This window comes from Cololabis saira, chromosome 6, assembly GCF_033807715.1.
Source record: "Cololabis saira isolate AMF1-May2022 chromosome 6, fColSai1.1, whole genome shotgun sequence".
Lineage (NCBI taxonomy): Eukaryota > Metazoa > Chordata > Actinopteri > Beloniformes > Belonidae > Cololabis > Cololabis saira.
In genome coordinates this window covers 41159713-41187678 of record NC_084592.1, presented here as the reverse complement: position 1 = coordinate 41187678, position 27966 = coordinate 41159713, and the positions used below count along the sequence as shown (strand labels likewise).

Here is a 27966-nt window from a genome sequence, read left to right as displayed (position 1 = left end):
CGCCGCTTTTTTTCTTATTTTTTTCTTATTTTTTTCCTTTTTTTCCTCTTTTTCCCTTTTTTTTCTTTTTTTCTCTTTCTTCTTTTTTAATCTCGACATTTCGACTTATTCAATTATTTTTAAATTTTTTTAGTACATACCGCCCATCCCTAATGTCGACGCATCAAATTAACGCAGGATACGCGCGGCAGCCATGATGCGTACGCTGGTCTGAACTGCAAGTTTACGCCGGCTTTACGCAATATGGGCATTCGCACCCAGCAGGAAAACATGGGGACAAAGCAGCATAAACGCTTGAAAGTTTGGTTACATTTTACCAAAAAGGATAACAATAGAGCGACAATACTTGCACTGTGGACATTTCAACAAATGGAGGAAACTTTTCGGGCTCGGCCGGCTGGTGCTTTCCTCCCGCGGAGTCGGCCGGCGTGTGGCCAGAAGAACCGCGCGCTTGGCCACGAGGACGAGCAGGACCGCTGCAGCTCGTCAGCTCATCTATGGAGAAGTTAAAGAGCTTCTCCTTTCATCAAGGCAGGGAAGAGTATCAGGCCAGAATAGATGAATGTCACCAAGCAGTGACTAAGTTTGTGGTGTTGAACATGTTACTGGACATTCTTGTGTAATTGCCACAGAATAATTTGTTGTATTTAATAATAATAATAATAATAATAATAATAATAATAAATTTAATTTATAATAAACTTTCCATTCGGTGAATCTCAAAGTGCTACAAGAAAAAGGTAAAAAAAAAGTCATAAGATTAAAAAAAAAAAAAAACTCAATTTAGTTAATTTCTACAGAAGAATATTTATTTTATTATTATTATTTTATATTAAATACATATTTTATATTACAAATAATTTTGTGGGGACCCCCTGGCACCATGGAGGAGCCCAAGGCTGGGGGCGTCTTAAGACCTCACTTGTATCTTTTTGTTCAAAGATATAAAACAAAGTTGATGCTAAAATCAACCTGTTTGTTCTCCTTTTTTCCAAATGAGAATAGATAAGAGAATCGATAAAGAATCGAATCGTTAAACAGAATCGAAAATGGAATCGGAATGATAGAATCTTATCAATTCCCATCCCTATTCGCCATGTTGCGGGGCGTTTACTGTACCTTCATCTGCAGTTAAAAAACAACAAAAAACTACTTTTATCTGCAGAGTTTTTCAATGCTGCCTGACTGCTTCTTTTTTAAAACTTTATTTCAAAGTTCCTGAAGAAAGGGAGCGAGTTTACTTGTTCTCAACATTTATAGTAACACACAAGTGTTAATTTTGAAACAAATCCTGCCTTTCTTTATAATTTATTTGTTACGACAGCTCACAGTGTTTAAATACGAAAAATGCACTTCGTAAAAATACATTTATCACACACCGTACCTGTCAGTAGGTCAGTAGGTCAGTAGGTATATAGCATATATTTGTTAGTATTTTGGTTACATTTTCTTTCTTTACTAAAGCTACTTGACAAAAATGTATATATCTTTTTTTTTCATATTATTGTAACCGAACAAACTGTTCAAATGTTCTATTTTGGAAGAAAGGCGGGAATAATAATAATTGTTTTGTCCGATTCATCGATTAATCGGAAAAAAAATAATTGACCGCTTAACCTCAGGCCACATTTGTAAATAAGAACTTTCTTAAATTGCTTGCCTGATGAAATAAAGGTTTAATAAAAATAATAATAAAACTGATTATTATAATAATCATTATTTGCAGCCCTAAGCCCCTTAACGGTTGATCTGTCATCATTTTGCTCCTAAAAGCCTGAACAAACATCTGACTCATCGGTCACATTTTAAAGAGAAAACATTGTGAAGGACCTTCATTCCACTCAAAGTCATTCAAACAACTCATTTATTTCCCCTGGAGGAAAAGGCTCATGTCTTAGCAGTATTTACATTATACAGTAACACATTCAAAGTCTGTACAAATCACTTGGGATGCTTGAGGATAAAAAAAAAACAAACTGCAAAAAAGGATCAAACATTAAAGACGAGAAGAAGCAAATCACTTAAAAACGGCAAGAAAGAAAGCAAAGTTTCCTGGCAGGAAGTTCACTCCAGGCTAAAAAAAAAAACCAAGATCAGCCCCGTGTCAGAAATATCCCAGTAAAAATGATTCAATAAAAAAAAATTAAATAACATGAGAAACGTTTTGAAATGGAAGGTTTCACGTGGGGAACGTCGCCGGCGGTCGTGACCGCTGACAACGTTCAAGTACCGTTCAAGTACCGCCTATGTACCGTTTATGTACCGCTGGACTCCGGTCCTGTCCTCCTCCCGCCGCCTCCTTCCCCAGCAGAGACTGATGGAGTGACGGATGACGGATGTTTGTCCTCTGGAAGGTCGTTGAGGGATAGAAGCGTTGCGTCACAGCGAGGGAGGACTAGCGGCGGCGCTCGTCTCCGAGCCGTCACTCCTGCTTTCACCTTCACAACCAGCCTTCACTTCTGCATTCCCGCTTTAGTTTCAGTTTGTTTCCCCGTGTCATCAAGTCCACATCCTCCTCCTACAAAGCTCCGGCCGGATGAAGACGAGCCTCACAGGTTGGTCTCGTCCCACGTGGGGTCGTTGATGCTCTTCAACAACCTCCTCACCACCTTCTCCAGGTCTTTCCTCGCCCGCTGCTCCTCCTCCAGCGACCTCTTCATCTTCTTATTATCCTGCAGGGATCATATTATAAACGGGTCGCCTCTATTAGTTGTTGTTTTTTTAATTGCAGGACCAGAATGCAGTGGCGTCAATTCAGTGGAAGCTAAGGTATGGCAAGGTTACGAGTCACAGAACTTAACTAGAGTATCAATCAACACGTCCAGCAAAAATACTCATCACAGAAGTCTGATATGTAGCTTATCTGTGTGGTCAAGAAAATTGGAACTTTTTCAAATGCAGTCTCGCTCACTGCAAAAACTCAAAATCTTACCAGGAATATTTGTCTTATGTCTCATTTTTTGTCAAAAAATCTCATTACACTTTAAACAAGAGACATTACCAGAAAAATAACTTGTTATTTGACCATTTTCACCTGTTTCAAGTAAATTTTCACTTGAAATTAGTAGAAAAATCTGCCAGTGGGACAAGATTTATCTTCTCATTACAAGCAAAAAAATCTTGTTCCACTGGCAGATTTTTCTACTTATTTTGAGTGAAAATCTACTTGAAACAGGTGAAAATGGTTGTTTTTGAGTCTTGTCTTAAATGTAATGAGATTTTTTTTTGACTAAAAATGAGACATTTTAACTAGAAATAAGACAAATATTCTTGTTAAGATTTTGAGTTTTTGTAGTGTATAATAACTAGTGAAATCGATCATGTTGTTCTGATTTGCATTTGTAGTTATTCTATATGTATTAAGTAATAGAATAATCAATACAAAGAGACACAGAGTAATTCCATAAATGTATTTAAAAAAACAAACATTTAACCCTTGAAGCCAAGGTGTGGCGGCTGCCGTACCTTCATACCCAATTGACGCCCCTGCCAGAATGCACCATGCAACATGTGCAGATACTCACCTGTTTCAGTTCCTGGACCTCGTCCCGGAGCGCGTAGACCACGTCCACCAGGCTCCTTCAACGGGACACAATCACAGTATTTATGCAGCATAAAACATTCATTAGGGCCCGAGCACTGACAGTGCCAAGGCCCTATTGTATCTGTAGGAATTTTTATTATTTTCCTTGTTTTTCTTCCGACGAAATGAGGGCCTTTTTTCCCCCTAAACGTGCCCCAAGTCACTAAATTTTGCATGCAAGCCAGGACCGGAGAAAAATTTGATATTTAATGGTTTGCATTAATGGGCGTGGCCTAATGGCTCAACAGCGCCCCCTAGAAAACTTTGTGCCTCAAGACCCTACGGTTTGACGTACATGCACGAAAATCGGTACACACCTGTATCATGTCACAACTTAAAGAAAAGTCTCTTGGCGCCATGTCCGAAACCGAACAGGAAGTCGGCAAATTTTGAATGAATCATGTAATTTTGCCGCAATTTATGCCAATTTCACGTGTCGTACTTTAACGAACTCCTCCTTGCAGGATCGTCCGTTCGACATAAAACTCGCTCAAGACGTTAACGATGAAAAGTTATCAAAATCAAGAGTTTTTGTGAAATGGCGTGGCCGTGGCGCCGCGTCATACTTCAACGCTAAACAGGAAGTGATATTAGTAGCTGATTGGTCGATATTTGATTTCTTCTTCCGGCTCTCGACGAAGGCGGACGCTTTTTCTGCTCTCTCCCTTATCTGCCTGCCCTGCTACTGCTTTGTTTTGTCTCGTCTTCAGAGTCTCTTCTTTTTCACTCCTCCGAAAACTCTACAACTCTACAATCATGGAATTGATTAACTGGTCTCTCAGCACAATTGAGGACAATTGGGACATTTTTTTCTGGGTACACAATGGATTCCTATAAATATTGGAAGCCTTTGTGTCTCAAAATTCTGTCTGTCGAGGATGTTGAAGACGCCTTCATAATTGGATTTATGATAGCAGGATTTCTCCTGATCATCCTCCTGATAGGAGGTGGGGGATTACTTGTCTACCGACAAACGCGTAAGACGTCGACAGCTGTTTTGGCTCTTTCAGAGCTGCTGGACGTGGCTGAAGGATCAAGCAAGGCGACCAATGCTCAGACTCTAACGTTGGGGGAGCAGGGCCGTAAGCTGGATGCGATTCTCAAACAGAATCGCAGGCTTGCGGCGGTCTTTGAGCTCATTGGCAAGATTGATAACACCCTGTAGAAGTTGGAAGCTCGGCTTGGCGGGAAGTGATCACAAATTCTACAGATTGAAGTTGCCATTGCTGAACCAGAGGACTGAAGGCAGACGGAAAATTACTGGGCCGCCTGTTTTCAATATAATTGTTGATTCTATAATCTGCCCTTGACAAAGCGGTCTTAGGCCGATCACTCCTGGTCACAATCTCCCTGGTGGAATGTAAACAAGATGACTCTGCCCCCCTCTAACCCTCCCCCTCTCCCACGAACACCTGCGGATCCCTGTTGCAGAACTGTACCGAGCCGCCTGATAACATCAAGGACATCGGCTGAGAGCAGCTCTGGGCGAAGGTTCACGGACGGACTCATCGCTACAGTTACTGATAAACACACACACCTCCCTCAATTCAACGCCTTCCTCGGCCCCTCCCTCTTATCACCAGCCCCCCTCAACGCAGTCAACAGGTTTGAGATCCACGCCACTGGCTGCGGTGCTCACTTGGGGTACTGTGCCCCCGCCTCATCCCACCAGAGTTAGACGACCATCAGCTGATCACCACCTGATCGGCTGTTTGGGGTTAAGAAGACCTGCAGACCCGACGGTTCGGATCACTGCAAAAACTCAAAATCTTACCAGGAATATTTGTCTTATTTCTAGTTAAAATGTCTCATTTTTAGTCAAAAAATCTCATTACACTTAAAGCAGCACAATGTAACTTTTCCACCTTAATCTAATATTTCCAGAGTCATTGTGATGGTACATCAACTTCCAACAGGTTTAATGAACCTGTGTCATGGTCTGAGGGGTCTGTATCACCTTCACTGGCACTATGTAACTTTGAGGTGCATGGTAGGAACCCTTCCACACTACTGGTAAAACACTACCGCTTTTGTGCAAAGGAGCCGCCAAACTCAACAAAAGCTGAAAGTTACGTTGTGCTGCTTTAAAACAAGAGTCATCACTGAAAAAAACAACAATTTTCACCTGTTTCAAGTAGATTTTCACTTAAAATAAGTAGAAAAATCTGCCAGTGGAACAATATTCTTTTGCTTGTAATGAGAAGATAAATCTTGTCCCACTGGCAGATTTTTCTACTTATTTCAAGTGAAAATTTACTTGAAACAGGTGAAAATTGTCAAATAACAAGTTATTTTTCTGGTAATGAGATTTTTTGACTAAAAATGAGACATTTTAACTAGAAATAAGACAAATATTTCTTGTAAGATTTTGAGTTTTTGCAGTGTGACGTTCGGACCTGAAGAGACTTCAGGCCAGTTTCCCAGTGAGACATGAACAAGAGACAGATTCCTATTACTTTTCTTCCAGGGAACTCTGTCTGTTGAAGGTTTGGACCCGACGGTTCGGACCTGAAGTTTCGGACACGACGGTTCGGATCTAAAGAGATTTCAGACCAGTTTCCCAGTGAGACGTGAACAAGAGACGGATTCCTCTTACTTTTCCTCCAGGGAACTCTGTCCGTTGCGGCTGGGGTCGTCCAGGAAAACTCTCTCCTCCCCGGGGATGATGACGCGCAGCCCGGCCTCCCGCCGCGGTCCTGGGTCACAACACAAGAACTCAGAACCCACTTAGTCCCCCCCCTCCAGGAAAACCATCATTTCTACATCACTCAGAGAGAAGCAAGGAGAGCAGGAGACGTCTGAGATCTCAGACGAGAGGTCAAGGACAGCAGAAGGAAACAGGAAAGGATCCGGGGAGGAAAGAATGGAGAAGAAACGACCAGAACACCAGTGTCTATCAAACGATAGATTTATTCAAAAGTCATGATACAGCGTCGGGGACTGAAACACTTCAGCAGTGGAGAACAATCACACTGAAGGCGCTTTTTTTTTTTTTTTCCAGATAAGACATGATCAGACGTGTGAGCTGAACATCAGAGCACACGGAGGACTCTGGACCCGTGTACTTCACGGCCATCCTTTTTTGTTTTCAAATGACAAAATAAAAATAGAGAAATAAACCAAAATAATCCGTTCCCCATATTTTGTTTTGATAATAAAAAACGGAAAACGGAAAACAGATCGTTATCCATTATCCGTTATCCGATTTCATTGATGTGTTTGAAAATCGAAATTGGGAATTAAAACAGCGAGTGGAAAACTCTTTTCTCCATTTCCTATTCGTTTCCAAGGATACTGAAAACAAGGATTGGACAAATGGGGGGATTGCACATGCGCAGTAATAAATGAAGAAAGTTGTTTCTGGTTCTTTTGTTAATCTATTGAAAATTAACAGTTTTAGATTTTTTTTTTAAGAAACAGAAAATAAATCAAATATGAAACATGAGTTTAATCTGTAATCTACGACGGAGTATTAGGGCCAAACTAAGACAAAAAAAATGGAAATTACGAGAATAAAGTCATAATAATATGAGAATAAAGTCGTAAAATTACGAGAATAAAGTCATAATAATATGAGAATAAAGTCGTAAAATTACGAGAATAAAGTCTTAATATTACGAGAATAAAGTCGTAATATTTTGAGAATAAAGTTGTAATATTACGAGAATAAAGTTGTAATATTACGAGAATAAAGTCGTAATACTAAATAAATTATAAATATATAAATATAACTTCAAAAGATGCTCAATATTCCTAATTTTAACACAGAGAGAAGTTGTTCTTCCTGTTAGAGTTCTCATAAATTATATTCTAATAATATTACAACTTTATTCTCATAATATTACGACTTTTTTCTCCATAAATTGCGACTTTATTCTCATAATATTACGACTTTATTCTCGTAATATTACGACTTTATTCTCATAATATTACAACTTTATTCTCGCAACATTATGACTTTATTCTCGTACTTTTACGACTTTATTCTCATTATATTATGACTTTATTCTCGTAATTTCCAATTTAATTTTTTTTTCTCTTAGTTTGGCCCTAATACTCCGTCGTAGTAATCTGTCTTCACTCCGTCATGAAACTGCAGTGATGTTGTGACAGTCCGTTCAGCTGCAGCGTCCAATCAATAACATGTACTGAACTTTAACATACTGCCCCCCCCCGTTGGAAACGAATAGGAAATAGAGAAAAGAGTTTTCCACTCACTGTTTTAATTCCCAATTTCGATTTTCAAACACATCAATGAAATCGGATAACGGATAATGGATAACGATCAAAACAAAAGATGGGAAACGGATTATTTTTGATTATTTCTCTATTTTTATTTTGTCATTTCAAAACAAAAAACCGATGGCCGTGAAGTCCACGGACCGCTCTGGACCCGGGACCCGTCCCTCGCTCGGTCCTCCACCCGTCACACAGTAAAGCACAGGACACTTACTCAGATATCCACAGAAAGGTGGGACCAGTTGGATTTCCTGACTAGTATTTACAGAAAAGACGATGTGCTCTTTAAAGTTCCCTCTTGGCGGCGTTTCTGAGGCTGAACGAGTGGTTTCCGTGGAAACGCTCCGGCGTGGTCGCTGCCGCCTGGTTCTTGTTCTTGTCTTTTTTTGACCTTCAGAAACTCTGAAGGTGAACATTTACACGACAGATGAGTCTTCACTTTACTGTAACACTGAATATTTAGGTCTACCTTTTAAGATACTATCTTACACTCTGGAGGCAGACGACAGAAAGTACAGGATTTAACAGACACCCCCCCCCCCCCCATCCATCCATCCCCCCCAACCCATTACATAGTTGTGCAAAAAAAATCATCTTGTAGTTAAAGTATAAACTTTGACAGACCAAAGGAAGGTAAAAAAGAAAAGTGAGAGAATCTCTTCTCCAGGGATCATTTTGTAAACACTGACAGAGAGAATTAAAAAAAAAAACAGGAAAAGAAAGATACAAAAACCCGGATAAATACGAGAAACAAACCCAGAGCAGTTAAATAAATGGAACCTGGACCCACATCGTCGACGCGCTTTCTCGCCCCGCTCGCTGTCAGAGGACGCCGACCGGGAACCTTTCATACCCTCAGTGGAAAAATACTTCTGCAGAAAAATAGTTATCGATGCCAGACGCAACGGGGAACCTCACAGGCCGGGAACCTCACGAGCCGGGAACCACAGGTCCGAACCGGGAACTGCGGGTCTGAGGCCGGTGTTCTGCCAATTTCTGCTGCTTTGCCAAAAAATGCTCCCTAATGGTTTTCTACCTTTGTAGAGCTACAATTTTACTGTGTTTTACTCCCTAGCCCACTTCCTTTTCCCCCAAGTGGTCCTTATCTCTTGTTGCCGTCATTGTAAATAAGAAAGTTCTTAATGACCTGCCTGGTTAAATAAAGGCGAATGACTGAATGAATATCAAATAAAGCCATAGAATTGTTTTTTCTCTTTATCGTATAATGTTCACAAAGTGTAATGCAATTTATGTCATGGGTAGTGGATTTTGAACGATCAAATACTATGGAGGATTTTTTTGTGCCAAAATTAAATAAATAAATACATCATTAATTAATTAAAATGGGAATGAAATATATCAACGAGTGAAACTGACAGTTTTACATTTCATGATTCACACGCAGCAACACGAAATCATTAATTAAATGTGTCATTAATTAATTAAATGCTGAAATAATAAATATATTTTTTTACTTAAAATGAATTGTATTTTAATTAATTAATTACATATTTAATTCTAATTTTAATTAATTAATTACACATTTAATTAATTAATGATATATTTCATTCCCATTTTAATTAATTAATGATGTATTATTTATTTAATTTTGGCACAAAAATACTGAACATCCCATATTATCAATTTTACATCGTGCAAGAAATGATGGGCGTGACAATCAAACTTTGAAAATCCACTGTGCGCATGTGCAGAACCACAAAGTAGCAATTCTCGGCGGGTAGCAAGGATTGGCAGAAAACCGGCAACTTTCCGAGCCAGGGACCACGGGTCCGAATCGGGAACTGCGGGTCCGAGCCCGGAGCTTCAGGAGCCGGGACGAATCAGCGCAGGCGCTCGTTAGCGTTGGTTCACTTATTCTCTCGTGAATAAGATAAATTTCCATATTTCAGTTTGGCATTTTTCTGACATGTTTAACATCAGCCGCCGTTACAGAAACTCTTCTGATCGTTTCCTCGAGAACGCAGGTTCGCCGTGGAGCTGCGGTTGCAACGTCCGTCCGAGTCTGGTGAACAGAAGCTGGAAAAGATCCCAAAATCAACCATATATATATATATACCGAATTTCTGGACTATAAGCCGCTACTTTTTTCATAGGTTTTCAACCATGCAGCTTATACAAAGGTGCGTCTATTCTGTGGATTTTTCTTCCACCACTCCGGGGGGCTCTAACCGGAATTATAATCAAAACTAAGACAAAATAAATGCAAAGAAGAATACACTACTTCTTCTTTAGCAGATAGAAGTAGAAGCAGATTTCAAACAGATAAATAGATAAATAAATACCGGTTATTTTCTCTTGGTTCTGTCCCGTTTTAAACAGCAAAGTTGCTGCCGTGTTAAAAGACACTGTTAGGAAAGATCTATTTAGGTACAAACATGTACATCATTTACAGTTCAAAATCCTTCTGTACATGTAGTAAATATCTAATCTAACAACATAAATATCTGCGGCTTGCAAATAGAGTGGATGCGGCTTGTATGCAGGTGCGGCTTATAGTCCAGAAAATACGGTATGTATAAATTAAAGTGATTGATTTAGCTAAACTTTGGGCCGCCTGCATCTGTGGTGGAAATATAATGGTTCCAAAGTTGGTCTTTTAAGCCAACGCTGCGTCTTTGCCGCCCGGCTTCCTGCTTGAGTCGTCATGACGTGTTGAAAACACGACTTTTTTCCGACGCCGGTCATTTAAAACTCGCATAAACACAAGAAACATCTAAATCGGCCTTGAGCATGCTGGGTAACGTCCCATTTGACTTTAGCAGCTTCGAGAGAAACTGCTGCTCTTCCCCCCGACGGGATCCTTTACCACGTCAACCTTCCTGAAGCGTCATCGGGTTAAGGGGTTATTAGACATTTGATCAGCTTTATTCAATAAATAAATAAATAAATAAACTCCTCCCTGATGATTTTACCTACGATAGTTTTTTTTTTCTTCTTCTTTTTAAAGCATTTGAATCGAATAAAGGAAAAAGATTGTTTTACAGTGTTTAAACGTTTGTGCTGACTTTTCATTTTTATACAAAAACAAGTTAAAACTGTGGCTCTGAGTCCGAGGCTTCCACATCCCCCTTTTCCACCAAACCGGTTCCAGGGCTGGTTCTGGTTCATAACTCGTTCAGCTTAGAACCAGCTGAGAACCGGTTTGTTTTTCCACAGCTCGGGCTCTAATGGGAGCCACATCATTACGTCGCTGCAAACGTCAGTTACGTAAAAGTTGAAGCCACAACAACGTATTTTCTAGTAGGCCTGTGTTGAAAAGATCGATTTTCCAATTCTAAATCGATTCTCATATTAATTCCTAAAAATCGATTCATATGTCTAAAGATCGATTTTTTTTTTTTTTTTTTTTTTTTTTAATTTTTAAATTTTTGATTTTTTTCCCATCATTACAACTTTTGGTATTTTTTTGTTTATGCCCAAAAAAGGATTGTTTTGTTGGACACGAGAATAACTAGTGCCATGTTTTTGTCTTTTAGATATGTTTAAAAGTATGAAAACATTAAAGTTTTCAGTTATGATTGCATAAATTGTCTATATTTATTTGCTTTATATACTGTCTTGGGGTTACATTTGCATAAAATGCTAAAAACCAAATTCGCATCAATGGGAAATGGGATAAATTGATAATTCTGACCCCGGATGTTTCTGAAAGCAGTTCTATCAGCATTCTGGGAGCTGATTGGTCCTTACAGCATCATTAGCTGCCAATACTTGCTGTTGAGTCTCAATATAATACTATTATTAATATGTTGCATAATTACTCAGTCATATAATTCATGCAACAGCTCAAAAAACTGTTTTAATAACACTAACCCAAATCAATATCGGAATCGAATCGGATCGAATCAAAGTGTGATAATCGATTCTGAATCTTAAGAATCGGAATCGGAATCGAATCGATTCTTGATATTTGAATCGATCCCCAGCCCTATTTTCTACCTTGGAACCAGGTTTTCTGGCCCGGAGCCAGTTTTTTTGTCAGTGGAAACAGAAAAGCCCGGTTAAAAACTCCGGTTTGGTGGAAAAGGGGTACCAGATACATCTAATTGAAGCTCAACATGGTGACTGAACGATTTAAGGACTTAAATATTGTGTATCTCATGTCAGAAAACAGGTTCTGGACATTTCTGGGTCATTTCACTGAGTTACAATCATCCTTCAAAAGCAACATATAAATAAATGAAAGAAATAAATTAAATAAAAACAACTGTTCAACTGCTTCCATATCGATCTAGATTATTAACAATAAGTGCATTTCCAAAGTAATAAACTGTATAAAACATAGTCCTATTAAACGAAGGCATTCAGTTTGTAATTCAGGGACGTAATTCTGCAGGTTTTAATGATCAGTAGCTCTAGATTTAAAACATAAAGCGCCGGTATAACGGCAGCGGAGCTTCAGGACATTATCGCCGCCGCCGCCGCTTTCTATGTCTTCTTTGTTTCAAACCTCCAAAGAAGTTCTGATCCGAGTATCTCGGCCTTTAGGAAGGTTTGGTCCAGATTCTGACGAGAATGTGATTATTTCCTCTTTTTCAAAGGATTTTAAAAACGATTACACTGCAAAAACTCAAAATCTTACCAGGAATATTTGTCTTATTTCTAGTTAAAATGTCTAATTTTTAGTCAAAAAATCTCATTACACTTAAAACAAGAGTCCTCACCAGAAAAATAACTTGTTATTTTACAATTTTCACCTGTTTCAAGTCACAATATTTTTTTGCTTGTAATGAGAAGATAAATCTTGTCCCACTGGCAGATTTTTCTACTTATTTCAAGTGAAAATTTACTTGAAACAGGTGAAAATTGTTGTGATGAGTCTTGTTTTAAGTGTAATGAGATTTTTTTGTTTAAGAATATTTGTCTTATTTCTAGTTAAAATGTCTCATTTTTAGTTAGAAAAAATCTCATTACACTTAAAACAAGACTCATCACTGGAAAAAAAAAAATTTCACCTGTTTCAAGTAGATTTTCACTTTAAATAAGTAGAAAAATCTGCCAGTGGAACAAGATTTTTTTGCTTCTAACGAGAAGATAAATCTTGTCCCACTGGCAGATTTTTCTACTTATATCAAGTGAAAATCTACTTGAAACAGGTGAAAATTGTTGTTTTTTCATATTTCATCACCAGAAAAATAACTTGTTATTTTACAATTTTCACCTGTCTCAAGTCACAAGATTTTTTTGCTTGTAATGAGAAGATAAATCTGGTCCCACTGGCAAATTTTTCTACTTATTTCTAGTGAAAATCTACTTGAAACAGGTGAAAATTGTTGTTTTTTCCAGTGATGAGTCTTGTTTTAAGTGTAATGAGATTTTTTTGACTAGAAATAAGACAAATATTCTAAGACAAATATTCTTGTTAAGATTTTGAGTTTTTGCAGTGTAAAGTCTGGAAATGTTCAATTCCATCCTGCTGAGTCCTCGCTAACACGAGTTGAGCTTCGAGTCGTCAACCGACTTCGAGATAAAATGCTGAGAATTGTGTGTTTGAGCTCGGGAACTAGCGCCTGGTCGGCGCTACGCTCAAATACTCCTGGAAACACGCTGCAGCTAAGTGCTTCCTGGTAAGTTGAATACACTCCTTCCTGAATTGCATCTGAATATCAGACAGGAAAAGCTTAGTCCCCCCCCCCAAACCCCCCCCATCGAGCTCCCCGCGTTCGTGGTCAAACAAGGGGCGTGGTCACATTCCAGATAAACGAACAGTAATTAGCTAACACGTACTGCAGAAAGAGAGGAGGCACATAAAAGGGGAAACGGCAGAAGGCAACGGGGAAATACGTAAAAAAAAAACAAAAAAAAAAACATCTTCAGTCGAAAAATAAATTAAATAAGTTAACATAGAATGAGCATGTAAAATAGAAAATAAATACATACATTTAAAAAAACAATCTATTTCTTTCGTACACTGAAGGTCGGAGATGTGAGCGCGCTCTCCGCCCGCTAATGGCGCCGGTTGCGGCGGCGCGCTAGTTCTGGTGCGAGATGCAGCTCTTCCGCGGCACCGAGCCCATCCGGTACGTGTGGCTGGTCCAGATGGAGTCATAGTCCGAGTCCTCCGACAGGTCCGAGCTCAGCTCCGGCCGCGACACGCTGCTGCGGCGGCCCGGCGGCTCCGCGCAGGGCCGGTCCACGTCGGCTAGCACGTGGTTGTGCATCAGGTCCGTGCCCTGCCAGGCTGCTCGCGGCGTTTCCAAGGCGACGGAGGATGGAGGAGGAAAGTGGGGGGGGGACGGGGGGACGGGTGGCAAAAATGCCACAAATGGTAAAATCATAAAAGCGATGACACAGACAGGATGAGAGGATGGAGGAGGTTAGAAAACAGATGGAGGAGAAAATAAAAGACAATGTGGGAAAGGAACTCGAGGAAAAGTGTGAAGGAGAGACAGAAAGAGAAGAGACTGTTAGGAGGACCGGGTCAGAGTGGGCGGAACACGTGAGGCGCCGGTCCGAGCCTCTCCTCCTCCCAAACATGTGCGAGGCGGCGTCAGCGGTTTCTTACTGGAGTTGAGGGTCTGCCGGGTCTTGGCGCTGGTGCAGTACGCCTCGATCACCTTCAGGATCTGGGCGTCCTCCTCCAGCGCAGCCGTGCCTGCGGGGAGAACCCAGAACGGGGAAACGGTTCGGTTCACACGTGGAATAAATCTTATACCGTATTTTCGCGACCAAGATATCGTTCCTCACCTCAAGCCATTTATTTATTTAGGTATTCATTTATTTAGGCATTTATTTAGGTATTTATTTATTTAGGTATTTATTCATTCATTTATTTAGGTATATATTTAGGTTTTTATTTATTAATTCATTTATTTCGGTATTTATTTATTTATTTATTAATTCATTTATTTAGGTTTTTATTTATTAACATATTTAGGTATTTATTTAGGTATGTATTTATTCATTTATTTAGGTATTTATTAATTCATTTATTTAGGTTTTTATTTAATAACATATTTAGGTATTTATTTTTTCATTTATTTTGGTTTTTATTTATTTAAGTATTTATTCATTTATTAAGGTATTTATTTATTTATTTATTTAGGTATTTTTTAATTAATTTATTGAGGTATTTATGTATTCATTTATTTTGGTTTTTATTTATTTAGGTATTTATTTATTAATTTATTAAGGTATTTATTTATTTATGATGTTTTTTATGATACTTATTTATGATGTTCATGATTAAGTATTAATATCTATGTACGTATTAAAGAGAGGATGTGTGTAAAAATGACCAGATGTGTGTTTTTAACCATGAGTGTGTGTTTTTCTATGTTAAATGTTGACTTGACTGACTGATGTAAAGTGCTATTTAAATCAAGTTTGATTTGATTGGATCTGATCATCCCTCTGACCTCAGCTCTCAGAAACAGGAAACTACTTCCTGCAGGAGAGAAAGGAAGGTGATGTGAACGTACTCTTCCTCAGGGCGAACTCCTCCTCCGACTGCTTCCTCTCCGGCTTGCGTTTGGGCAGCAGTTTCTTCACGCTCTTGGGGCTCTTGCTGAGGTCCTGCAGGCGGGAGGACAGTGACTAAGTTTACATGCAGTCAAAACTCGGGTTATTGCTAGTATTCTGGTTACTGAAACATTCGGAATATTCCGTTTACATACGTGAGCAAACAGAGTTATCCCTGTATACATGGTAATTAATCATTTGGGAAATCTCCATCAAACCAGCGATGCACAGAGAACATTATGACGCAATTACCGTCATTTCCGCTTCTTCTTCCTGTATCCTTCACGCAACTTTTCGCTCACCTTCTTGTAAATCTTCTATCCCGGTACTTTTTACCGTCTACAAATACCAAAATGTTCATATCCTTCATTACATTTATGAAGTGATAAGTCTCCTCCTCAAAAACTCTAATCTTAACAAGAATATTTGTCTTATTTCTAGTTAAAATGTCTCATTTTTAGTTAAAAAAAATCTCATTACACTTAAAACAAGACTCATCACTGGAAAAAAACAACAATTTTCACCTGTTTCAAGTAGATTTTCACTTAAAATATGTAGAAAAATCTGCCAGTGGAACAAGATTTTTTTGCTTGTAATGAGAAGATAAATCTTGTCCCACTGGAAGATTTTTCTACTTATTTCAAGTGAAAATTTACTTGAAACAGGTGAAAATTGTCAAATAACAAATTATTTTTCTGGTAATGACTCTTGTTTTAAGTGTAATGAGATTTTTTTACTAAAAATGACACCTTTTAACTAGAAATAAGACAAATATTCCTGGTAAGATTTTGAGTTTTTGCAGTGAAAAGTGTGGCGTGGTCATGTGTTTCTCCATGTTTTACAAAAGCTACAAACTTTTTTTCAAAAGCTACAAACTTTTTTTACAACTACGAATTACGGTGAATTATGGCAGCACACGCACAAAATATTTCTACAAGTACAAATATTTTTTGCAGGTAGAAATATTTTTTGCACACGCACAAAATATTTCTACAAGTACAAAGTTTATTTACAGATACAAAATATTTATGGCTCTAATTTGAGCCCATACGGAGACTCACCTCTTTGTAGCAGAGCGCGGCGGAGGGTCGCAGCGGCGGCGCCGGCCGCAGGCAGCTCAGGCTCCAGGGCTTGGGCGTGTTGGGCGGCTCCAGCGGGCCCCAGATCAGGGTGCTGTGGGAGGAGCCGTGGGAGGACGGGTGGGGCAGGGTGTGGTAGGTGGGGGCCACCGTCATGGCCCGGCCCTCGCCGTGCCGGGACGGGGTGACGGGGTGGGAGGGCAGCTGGAGGGACACAACCAACAACCGTTTACCACTAAATCTCACACAAAATACATCTGGACTAAAATAGCTAGAACAGGGGTCGGCAACCCAAAATGTTGAAAGAGCCAAAAAGACCAAAAACACAAAAAACAAATATGTCTGGAGCCGCAAGAAATTTAAAGTCTTGTATAAGCCTTAGAATGAAGGCAACACATGCTTCATGTATCTATATTAGTTATAACTGGGGGAAAATCTTTTTTTCATTATGCACTTCGAGAAAAAAGTTGAAATGTCGAGAAAAAAATCGAAATGTCGAGGAAAAATTCGAAATTTCGAGGAAAAAAAGTTGAAATGTCGAGATTAATGTTGAAGTACAATTTCGAGAAAAAAGTCAAAATGTCGAGAAAAAAGTCAAAATGTCGAGGAAATAGTAGAAATTTCGTGAAAAAAGTCGAAATGTCGAGAAAAAAGTCGAAATGTCGAGGAAAAATTCGAAATTTCGAGGAAAAAAAGTTGAAATGTCGAGATTAATGTTGAAGTACAATTTCGAGAAAAAAGTCAAAATGTCGAGAAAAAAGTCAAAATGTCGAGGAAATAGTAGAAATTTCGTGAAAAAAGTCGAAATGTCGAGCAAATAGTCAAAGTTTCATGAAAAAAGTCGAAATGTCGAGAAAAAAAGTCGAAATGTCGAGATTAAAAAGGAAAGGAAAAGGGAAGAAAAAAAGAGAAAAAAAGAAAAAAAGAAGGAAAAAAGGAAAAAAAGAAGAAAAAAATAAAAGAAAAAAAGAAGAAAAAGAGAAAAAAGGAAAAAAGAGAAAAAAAGGAAAAAAAAAGTTAAAAAAAGAAGAAAAAAAGGAGAAAAAAAGGTCAAACATTTTTGAAAAAGCTCCAGGAGCCACTAGGGCAGCGCTAAAGAGCCGCATGCGGCTCTAGAGCCGCGGGTTGCCGACCCCTGAGCTAGAAGCATTTCAATAATGGCAAGAGCTAGACACTTCCTACATAGCAAATCACTCCACACTCTGTACGTTTCAATGGTTTTACCTTATTTAAATTACTGCATAAAGGTCTTGGGCAATACATATAAAAGTACTTTGGAACCAGAATTCATTCTCCAAAAAAGAGCTGTCAGAATTATGCACAATGCCGGTTATCTAGAACACACCAATCCATTATTCATTAAATCCAAAATAATAAAATTGTTCGATATTGCAGAGTTAAGGACTGCACAAATAATATACAAAGACAGAAATAACTCTTGACCCGGACAAATACAGCAAATGTTTCAGGAAAGACAGGGGAAATATGAATTAAGGGAACCAATTAATTTTAAATTACAGTCATGTAGAACTACAAGCAAAAAATGTTGCATTTCAAACAGTGGAGTGAGAATATGGAACAGTCTGAGTAAAGAGCTGAACCAATGTCCAACCATCTACAGGTTCAAAAGCAAATACAAAGAAAAGATTTTTGCCAAATAAAGGGAAGAGGAGACATGAGGTAGTGATTGTGGGGATTCAGCATAATGTGTAATAAAATGGTATATATATATATATATATATATATATATATATATATATATATATATATATATATATATATATATATATATATATATATATATATATATATATATATATTTTTACACAATATAATATGTGTATTTTTACACATATTATATATATATGTATATATATATATATGTATATTTTTATAATGTAATAACAGGTATATCTTTTGACAAAGTAAAGCTTGCTGTTATATTTATTTATATTTATTTTGTATTCAAGCAAAATTGAAAAAGAAACAAGGGGTAGGACCTCATAAGTTTTTTACTTCCTCCTACTCCTTTTCGGGCATGAAGGTTTATTTCCTTTTGATTTTGTTTAATGACTGTTTATTTGTATTCTTTTCTGATGTTTTGTGTAATTGTTTTTTTTTTTCATTTATAATATGCTCGAAATAAAGATTTCAATCAATCAATGAAAAAAAAAATCCGATCACGGAACCTCGGCGTGGAGGAAATGTCTGTAATTTGAGAATATTTCGAACTAATCGGAAGATGCAGGGCTACTTTTTGGATCTGGACTCGTATCAGCAGAAAATCTAAATCAAATGACTCGGAAGCAGAAAACCTGATCAGAACATTGAGCTTGATTCACACAGACCGTGGTATCATTTTTTTTAATCGCCTGACAGCACTAGTAATAATGTAATAATAATTAATCATAATGAGAAAGGAGTCCGGTCCCAGCGCGGACCGCCCGCTGGGCGTGACAGGAAGTGAGGCGGCAGCTGACCGTGTGGCAGGGGACGGTGAGCGGCTTGTGGCTCGGCGCCGTGGCGGCGGCGTGTTTGATCTGCCGGGACAGGTGCTCCACCCAGTCCTGCAGGTCCTGCTGGCTCAGGCACGTCACCTGCAGCCGCTCGAACATGGAGCCTGCGGGGACACGGACACTTTCAGACGCCGTCCAGAACCAACCGGGACCAACCGGGACGGACCGGGACGCGGCGTCCGTCCTGCAGCCTCACCGTTCAGCTCAAAGGCGTTTTTATGGGCCTCGCAGTCTTCCAGCCGGCTCACCATCATCCCGGCCAGCGGTAGTTTCCCCTGCGGAGGGAAACAAACACTCATAAATAAACAAATAAGAGCTTCCTAAAGTGATCCTTAAGTCAGTTTGAGGTGAGAAAAACTCCACCTGGAAGATGAAGCCGCTCATCCGGGGGCTGGCGGACAGCATGAGGAGGACGTGAGGGAAGAGCAGGAGGTAGCGCTCGTTCTTCTCCTGAAAAAACAGACAGAAGAAAAGAACATGACCTCATCGTGTGACCTCATCGTGTGACATCATCGTGTGACATCATCGTGTGACCTCATCGTGTATGGAGCTAGAACAGTCTCATTATTCGCAAATGCACACACCGTTTCACAAATGCACAGGACGGAGGGGGGAAGGGGAAGGGGAGAGGGGGTGTGCTGTTGTTTTTATTTTTATTTACTTATTTAGTTTTGTTTTTTTTCCTTTTTTTTTAAATTTATTTTTCCTTTTTCTTATTTATTTATTTTTTCTCTTATTTATTTATTTTGGTTTAATTAATGTTATGAAAAGTAAAAAAAAGGGGGGGAAAATATTGATAATTATATTGTTATTGTAAATCTTATTTTTTTCTTTTTTTAATGCCCTCAATAAAGATATCTATACAAAAAAACAAATGCACAGGACAAGTTTCACAAATGCACACACCGATTTGCAAATGCACACACTGTTTCACAAATGCACAGGACAAGTTTAGAACAATTCTCACGTGCGTACGACAAGATACACAAATGTATTTTTGATGCGCACACAAATATAACCTGATTTACAAACGTTTTTTTGTCTGTGAGCTCCATAATCGTGTGACCTCATCGTGTGACCTCATCGTGTGACCTCATACGAGACTGAGAGCCTGTTCAAGGTCAGACGTTTCGTCTCCTGCGAGGTTTATGACTCTGCAACTGTCCAAGCCTCATTCGTTAAAGAAAAAAGAAAAGGTATGCAACTTGTTCACAAGGTTATTTTGATTTACTAGTTTACAGACTCAGTGAACGCATCACGCTTCGGTTCGTCAAATAATCAGCAGATTATGCTGTTTTTTTCTCCCCAGTGGATTTCTCTCTTGTCGGGACACTCACGTTAATGTTTCACCAACGTTTATGCGAAGTGGCACTTTCACTACATAGACGTGGAAAAGAAAACCGAATGTGTCGTTGAAAAAGAAAAAGACGGGGAGAAATGTGGAAAAATAAATATGTTGTAAACTCAAATTAGAGTCTTCTGTATCTGGAATGAATGTATTCTTGAGTCTATAAGGTAATAATAAGATAATAATAAGATAACCTTGTTTGAATTGTAAAATGGGTTTGGCTAAATACAATATTTGACTAAAACTAGACTAAAATGGACAATTCTGACTAAAATAAGACTAAAATGCTCAGACTTTTAGTCGACTGAAACTTGACACGACTAAAAGGAGAATGAACGTGACTAAAACTGATAAAAACTAACATGATAGCTCGACCCAAAGACTAAACTAAAACTAAAATTGAGGCTGACAAAAACAACACTTAACTGTATGTTTATGGGTGTATGAATACATAAAAAAACTTTAATGACAAAAAAAGAGGGACCAAACACAATAGAAAGGATTCATGTTATGGTTTAAAAAGAAAGAAGAGCAGTGTCAGAGTCGTCTCACGTGATGAGTCTGTCAGGTCATCCGAGGACGCGTCTCTGCCGCATGTTTGAAAGATTTCACGCAGCCGTTTCCCACAGAGCGCAGGTCAGGGCCGACGGCGGTTACAGCCGTGTCCGTACATGTCCACGCCTGATTCAACGGCCGCAACGTTGGGACCGAAACCAACCGGCTGCTTTTAACCTGTTCACCTCCAGGGACTTTGGAGGTGAATTTCACCTAAACACGCCTATCCAAATTAAGTCAACAATATCTCCATAATTATAAGGACAATATGCATAATCTTGGTCTCAATGGAGAGCTAAGACCTCACAGCTTACGTTTCCAGTGTCAGAAAAATTGTGAACGTTCACATGCCTGAGCAAGTTGTGAAAAACCAAGGAAAAAAAATGAAATTTTTATCCTTGTGTAATTTTTTTTTTGTTTTTTTAGTTTAGTTTTTAGTAAAGTTTTTTTTAGTTTCAGTGGAAAACACCATGATAGCAATCCATATACAGGACTGTCTCAGAAAATTAGAATATTGTGATTTTCTGTAATGCAATTACAAAAACAAAAATGTCATACATTCTGGATTCATTACAAATCAACTGAAATATTGCAAGCCTTTTATTATTTTAATATTGCTGATCATGGCTTACAGCTTAAGAAAACTCAAATATCCTATCTAAAAAAATTAGAATATTCTGGGAATCTCAATCTTAAACTGTAAGTACATTTACATTTACATTTACAACAAAACGGTAAGGAAATAGAATATACTGCTTTTGGTGGGAATAGCTTTGGGATTTGCTGACGTGTGTGATGAACAATCTGATGTGCTGGCTGTGAAATGTTTGTGTTGACTTTCGGTCTGTTTTGAGATTGGTCTTGCGTTCTGTTTAGAGGTGGGGATCGATTCAAATGTCAAGAATCGATTCGATTCCGATTCTTAAGATTCAGAATCGATTATCACGATTTGATTCAATTCCGATATTGATTTGGGTTAGTGTTATTAAAACTGTTTTTTTCAGCTGTTGCATGAATTATATGACTGTAGTTCTGAAACATATTAATACTAGTATTATATTGAGATTCAACAGCAAGTATTGGCAGCTAATGATGCTGTAAGGACCAATCAGCTCCCAGAATGCTGATAGAACTGCTTTCAGAAACATCGTGGGTCAGAATTACCAAACAGATCCAGGGAGGAAACAGAGACGGAGGAAATCAGTTTCATTTTTTCCCACATTCCGTTTTAATTTTTTCCCTTTTCCATGTTGGTTGTCGGTTTTTAATTTCTGAGAATTTGGTTTTTAGCATTTTATGCAAATGTAACCCAAAGACAGTATATAAAGTAATGAAATATAGACAATTTATGCAGCGAAGCGCACAGTGTCCCCGGTTTTACTGACCCCTTTTGTAGCATTTTCTCGAAGAAAAAAAAACTTTTACGCAAATTTTTAAGCCTTTCAGGAGTTTAAAAAAAACAGCACTTTGTTAACGCTGCAGCTGCTCTTTGATTAATTAGATTGATTGATAATTAGGTTAACTAAATCCTGTAATTAATTAGATTAATGTTTTTTAATCGCCTGACAGCACTAATTGAAATGCATGTCAAATTGTATCTTGTACGATTAAAAAAATCTAAAATAAAAATACTTTGAACAAAAAAAAAAAAAATCAAATACTTTCTTGACAAAATGTACTTGGAGTTTTGACATATTAGCTTTAGGGTTTCTTGTTTGAGAAATGGTTGAAAGAAAATACCCTGACATACTCTGGTGCATAGAGCTGCTGGACCCGGTACCGGGTCCGTCGGGTTAAACTGTCACATAAACGGTGTGTTTATGTCTTAATCCTAACAGACAAACATTCTACAGGGAAACGGAGATGGTACCTCGGAGGCCGGACTCAGCACCAGGACCTGGCTCATGTAGATCACAGACCCCAGCGTCTTGATGTCGTCCCCCTCCCACAGCCGGATGCTCTCGTTGAGGATCTGCAGCTCCAGCTCCTTGCGTTTCCGGACCTCCTGGCACTGAGCCTGTGGATGAGAGAGACGGTGTTCTGCCAAGTTCTGCTGCTTTGACAAAAAATGCTACCTAATGGTTTTCTACCTTTGTAGAGCTACAGTTTGACTGTGTTTTACTCCGTAGCCCACTTCCTTTCACCCCAAGTGGTCCTTGTCTCATGCCAGACCGTTATTGTAAATAAGAATGTTATTAATGACCTGCCTGGTTAAATAAAGGCCAATGACTGAATGAATATCAAATAAAGAGATAGAATTGTTTTTTTTTTTCTCTTTATCGTATAATGTTCACAAAGTGTAACGCAATTCATGTCATGGTTAGGGATGGGCGGTATGGACAAAAAAATTTATCACGATAATTTCTGGCATTTATCCCAATAACAATAAAAAAAAATACCAATTCAACTCCACCTTTGTAACTATAAATCTATCACCACATTCAGTCTTTGGAGCCCCCAAAACACTGCTCTAAAATAATACTAAATGCTACTAAACTACACCAATTAAACTGAATTAATAAAAACCAAATGAGTTACACCTGTACTGCAAAACTGGAATGACTCAGATCCTCCATGTTTGTTACACAAAAACCTCATCAACGGGAATTTATCTATTCTTTCTTTCTTTCTTTCTTTCTTTCTTTCTTTCTTTCTTTCTTTCTTTCTTTCTTTCTTTCTTTCTTTCTTTCTTTCTTTCTTTCTTTCTTTCTTTCTTTCTTTCTTTCTTTCTTTCTTTCTTTCTCATTTCTTTCTTTCTGTCTTTCTATCTTTCTTTCTGTCTTTCTTTCTTTCTCATTTCTATCTTTCTTTCAGGCTCATATCCTTCCTTCCTTCCTTCCTTCCTTCCTTCCTTCCTTCCTTCCTTCCTTCCTTCCTTCCTTCCTTCCTTCACGTACGTTGTGCGTCGATTTAACACAGAACCATAAATCAGCTTTACACAAAAACGTCATCAACGGGAATTTATCCTTTTTACCGCGAGATGACAAATTCTTACCGTGGATAATTTTTTTATCGTTTATCGTGAACGGTAAACCCATTCCTAGTCATGGGTAGTGTATTTTGAAGAATCAAATACTCAACATCCCATATTATCAATTTTACATCGTGCAAGAAATGATGGGCGTGACAATCAAACTTTAAAAAATTGACTGTACGCGTGGGTCTCTGCGGGTAGCAAGGATTTTCAGAACACCGGCAGCCTCAGGACCTGCATCGTCATGCATCGTCTCTGAACCTCTACGTGTGGGTGCGGAGCTTACAGACAGATGCTTGAACGACGCCATGCACTTCTGGATGTCCGGCCGGTCCGGATGGCCCTCCTGCAACAACACAAGCCTGTAAGAAGACGCAGAGCTGGAGATGGGATTTAGGATCCGGCTGTTTGAGGCCCGAACACGAACCTCCATGTGCCGCTCCAGCTCCTTGAGCAGGGTGGGGTACTTGTCCAGCCTCATGAAGGGTTTACTGAGGCCGGTGGTCAGGGTCAGGATCCCGGGGCTGCTGGCCCCGCGGCCCTCCATGAACTCCCCCAATATCTCACTGGGAAACAAAAAAAAACAGATGCAGAGATTAAATCCCCAATCCGTGTATCATTCATTCATTCGTTTTTCAAAATAAAACCAAAAGAAAATGGAAAAAAACGTCTTTTTTTGGGCATTTATTTTTACAAAATTTTGAGTTTGGCCATAAAGGTAGATACATCTGCTTACATGATGTGATTTACAAGAATAGATCAAATAAATAACTCATAATTGCAGGACATTTATTGCAGTAATGTGGCAACAGATTAAAATTTGACATCCATTATACCATGGACGGATGGATGGATGGATGGATGGATGGATGGATGGATGGATGGATGGATGGATGGATGGATGGATGGATGGATGGATGGAGGATGAAATAGTCAGGTAATTATTACATCAAGAAATTAAAATAGAGCCGCAAACCATGAGCGATGCTGTCAGCATTTAGCATTCTTAAAGTAGAAGGAATAAAACAATTTAAAGAATTTAATTTAATTTCTTTATTTTTATTTATTTTTTTTTTATTTTATTTTTTATATTTTATATAACTCATTTTCACAGTATTCGTTAAGTAACTAAACTGAAAGAACGGATAATGACTAGTTTTTTCAGTTTTCGATTGTATGCTCAAATGAATAATGAAAAAATGGATAACGACCGTTTTTCGTTTTATCCATTTTTGATCTGAATTAAGTTCAGTGAGCCGAAAATGGCCTTTACATTATTTAACAAAGGTGGAAAATGGATATTTATGTGCTCTTCCGCTCCGATAAGAGGTTCACTCTGGGGACAGACGACGGAGAAAATAAGTGTCATTCTGAGGTATGTTTTTCTTTATTTCTTTTTTTATGATTATTATGATCATTATTATTATTATTATTATCTAACCTTACGTTAACGTAACACAAAAATCTGTCCAATCTTATCTAAATGATCCTCAAGTCCGGCCATTAACCCACTCATAGAGTCTCAGAGTAATCAATCACTTTGCAATAATAATAATAATAATAATAACCACAATCATATGCTGTAACAATGCACCTTTTAATATCCATGTCTACCTCATACTGCTGCACCTTTCACTTTTTTAAATTGTATATATGTTAATAAGAGCTGTCATTTTTTTATTTACTGTACAGTGAGCAAAATAACCGGAGTCTAATTCCCTGGGTCCGTGTATCTTTTGGTCATTGGATTTTTCCGTCATGAGTGGGAATCAAAAAACAAAAAACGATTGGTTTATTTGATTTTCCTTTTAAAACAAAAAACAAATATTGAATACACTGCATTTTTTCTTTTTCTGTGTTAATATGATTTAACAAAGATTCAAAATACGCTTTTATTTTCGTTTTCTATTTCATATAAGAAAAATGAAATCCCTAGTCAACAGGAAGGAAAAAACGAACCAAAAACAACCGTTTATTCCTATTCGTGCACCGGAAGCTGGCATTTACAACCGAATGAACTTAGTTCTGGATATTTAACAGGCATTCCTGTGACAATTCTCTCCAGGGGAAGTTTGATTTTAATATTTTATTGGTCGGGTTTACGTGACTCGGAAATGGCTCTGTATGCTGCAGTTCGGGTAACCATGGCAACCATAGCGGCGCTGAAACAACAGATTAAGGATTATTTTTTAAAGATTGATTAAGGACTTGTTCCACAGCGGTTTGACGCACAATGACATTTCCTGCACGTTGCAGCAGATGTGTCTCCTGCAATGCTCAGAAATGAGCGTCAGAAGATTCTGTGCTCGGCATCATCTGAGGAGAAAAAGGCTACGCAGAGCTGGAGAGCGCTTTGATTCATCATGGCCGAATGACCGGCTATCTGTCTTCACTGGGGGTGCATGCTGGAGAAGGTCGGGTTGGAAGAATTAATTTAGTCCCACGCGTGAGGAATCCACGTGATTATAATTATATGTATAAATTGCACTGCAGCACAAACTTTACCTGACGCCTGAATTCATGGTATGGCTGCTGGAGCTCTCTCAGGTTCTTCCAACCCGACCTTCTCCAGCAAGCACCCCCATGTGAAGACAGATAGCCGGTATTGCGGCTTTCCTGTACTTTTAAGAGCCGCTTGAGAGTTTATTGTTAGGTCCTGTATATTTGCATGACGCGCTGCTGACAGAGAAGTAGGCTACGCTGAGTCCGACAGAAGTTTTATGGCGTTTAATGACAAAACTCAGCCACAACGGCCTTCCGACATGCTTAATGGGTTTTAAACGTGTACACTGCAAACGTGATCGGGGTGATCAGTGTTCAGTACAAAGCTGTCAACAAAAATTAGGCTACGGCTCCCAACTGTCCTAACTGCATGCGAGCGTCCGACTGTCGCGCCGCAATGCGTGGCATCGGACCCGCTCTGAACGCGTTATCGGCCCCACGTTCTACCACGTTCTTTTGATTGACAGCTGAGACTCGCCTTTTAGAAGGCTGATTTATGGTTCCGCGTTACACCAACGCAGACCTTACAGCGTAGGGTACGCGGCGCGGTCACCGAACGGTGCGCGTCGCCGCGTACCCTACGCTGTAGGCTACGCCGTCGATTTTACGCGGAACCATAAATCAGCCTTTATTCACCCGCCCGTGCGCTCCTGAAAGAAACTCCTAACATTAGCAGACTCCTAAAAGAGTAAAGGGACAAGTAAAAGATGGGTGATTACTTGTAATCTCCCTACGTTTGTACTTTCTAAACAGAAAACAAGCTTATTATTCGGTGGAATAAGTGGGGAAAAAACCGAACAATTAATAACGGCGTGTGATTACGCAATCAAACAGCGAACAGCTGGAGTGACCGGCGTGCGGTGCAAACATGTCAGCATGTCAGATCATTACTGGGATGTGGGGAAAAAGCAGAGGACACGATCAATCCGGCAGGATCCGGGACAAATTAAGCCCTAATAAGATTAAGATAAGATTCTTATTATATCTTATTATCTTATCAGAACCTTCCAGCCTGGCGATCTCCCTCCAGCAGCTGCCACTTTATTGAAGTTCTTGTATTGAAATGACTGTTTCCTACAGCGCTTTACACTTTTTTTTCAACTTTCAACCGGCTTTCAACGCGAGCGACGGGAAGAAAATAGAAGCAGGGCGTGCGACAAAAGTCCAGCTCAAAACGACGCCGCGTCGCTCGCAACCAGTATAGACAGTGCAATAAAAAATAAAGCAATGGAACTGTTTTTGACGCTGACTCTCGCTCGCGTCGCATGCAGTGTGTATATTTGCAATATACTGTGGACATCTGAATAAAAACCTCATAAATAGATTGAATCAAAGCGCTCTCCAGCTCTGCGTAGCCTTTTTCTCCTCAGATGATGCCGAGCACAGAATCTTCTGACGCTCATTTCTGAGCATTGCAGGAGACACATCTGCTGCAACGTGCAGGAAATGTCATTGTGCGTCAAACCGCTGTGGAACAAGTCCTTAATCAATCTTTAAAAAATAATCCTTAATCTGTTGTTTCAGCGCCGCTATGGTTGCCATGGTTACCCGAACTGCAGCATACAGAGCCATTTCCGAGTCACGTAAACCCGACCAATAAAATATTAAAATCAAACTTCCCCTGGAGAGAATTGTCACAGGAATGCCTGTTAAATATCCAGAACTAAGTTCATTCGGTTGTAAATGCC

General features: G+C 39.0%; 1 protein-coding gene across 2 annotated transcripts in view; it reads right to left on the bottom strand.

Moving 5' to 3' along the window:
• Window positions 1–1852: 1852 nt before the first annotated feature.
• The window catches only part of arhgef7a (Rho guanine nucleotide exchange factor (GEF) 7a), a 69768-nt gene continuing 43654 nt past the window's right edge, over window positions 1853–27966 (bottom strand). The window contains exons 10-21 of one of the 2 annotated variants that reach the window (XM_061724151.1): window positions 24204–24342; window positions 24063–24122; window positions 22673–22819; window positions 19263–19349; window positions 19096–19174; window positions 18864–19003; window positions 16366–16587; window positions 15265–15358; window positions 14349–14438; window positions 6180–6279; window positions 3525–3579; window positions 1853–2672 (exon numbers count right to left, since the gene is read on the bottom strand). In XM_061724151.1, the coding sequence (XP_061580135.1) occupies window positions 2550–2672; window positions 3525–3579; window positions 6180–6279; window positions 14349–14438; window positions 15265–15358; window positions 16366–16587; window positions 18864–19003; window positions 19096–19174; window positions 19263–19349; window positions 22673–22819; window positions 24063–24122; window positions 24204–24342 (1336 nt within the window). In that variant the 3' untranslated portion in view covers window positions 1853–2549. Of the gene's footprint in view, window positions 2673–3524; window positions 3580–6179; window positions 6280–13519; window positions 14025–14348; window positions 14439–15264; window positions 15359–16365; window positions 16588–18863; window positions 19004–19095; window positions 19175–19262; window positions 19350–22672; window positions 22820–24062; window positions 24123–24203; window positions 24343–27966 lie in introns of those variants that run through there. The other variant, XM_061724152.1, reaches the window with a different exon arrangement.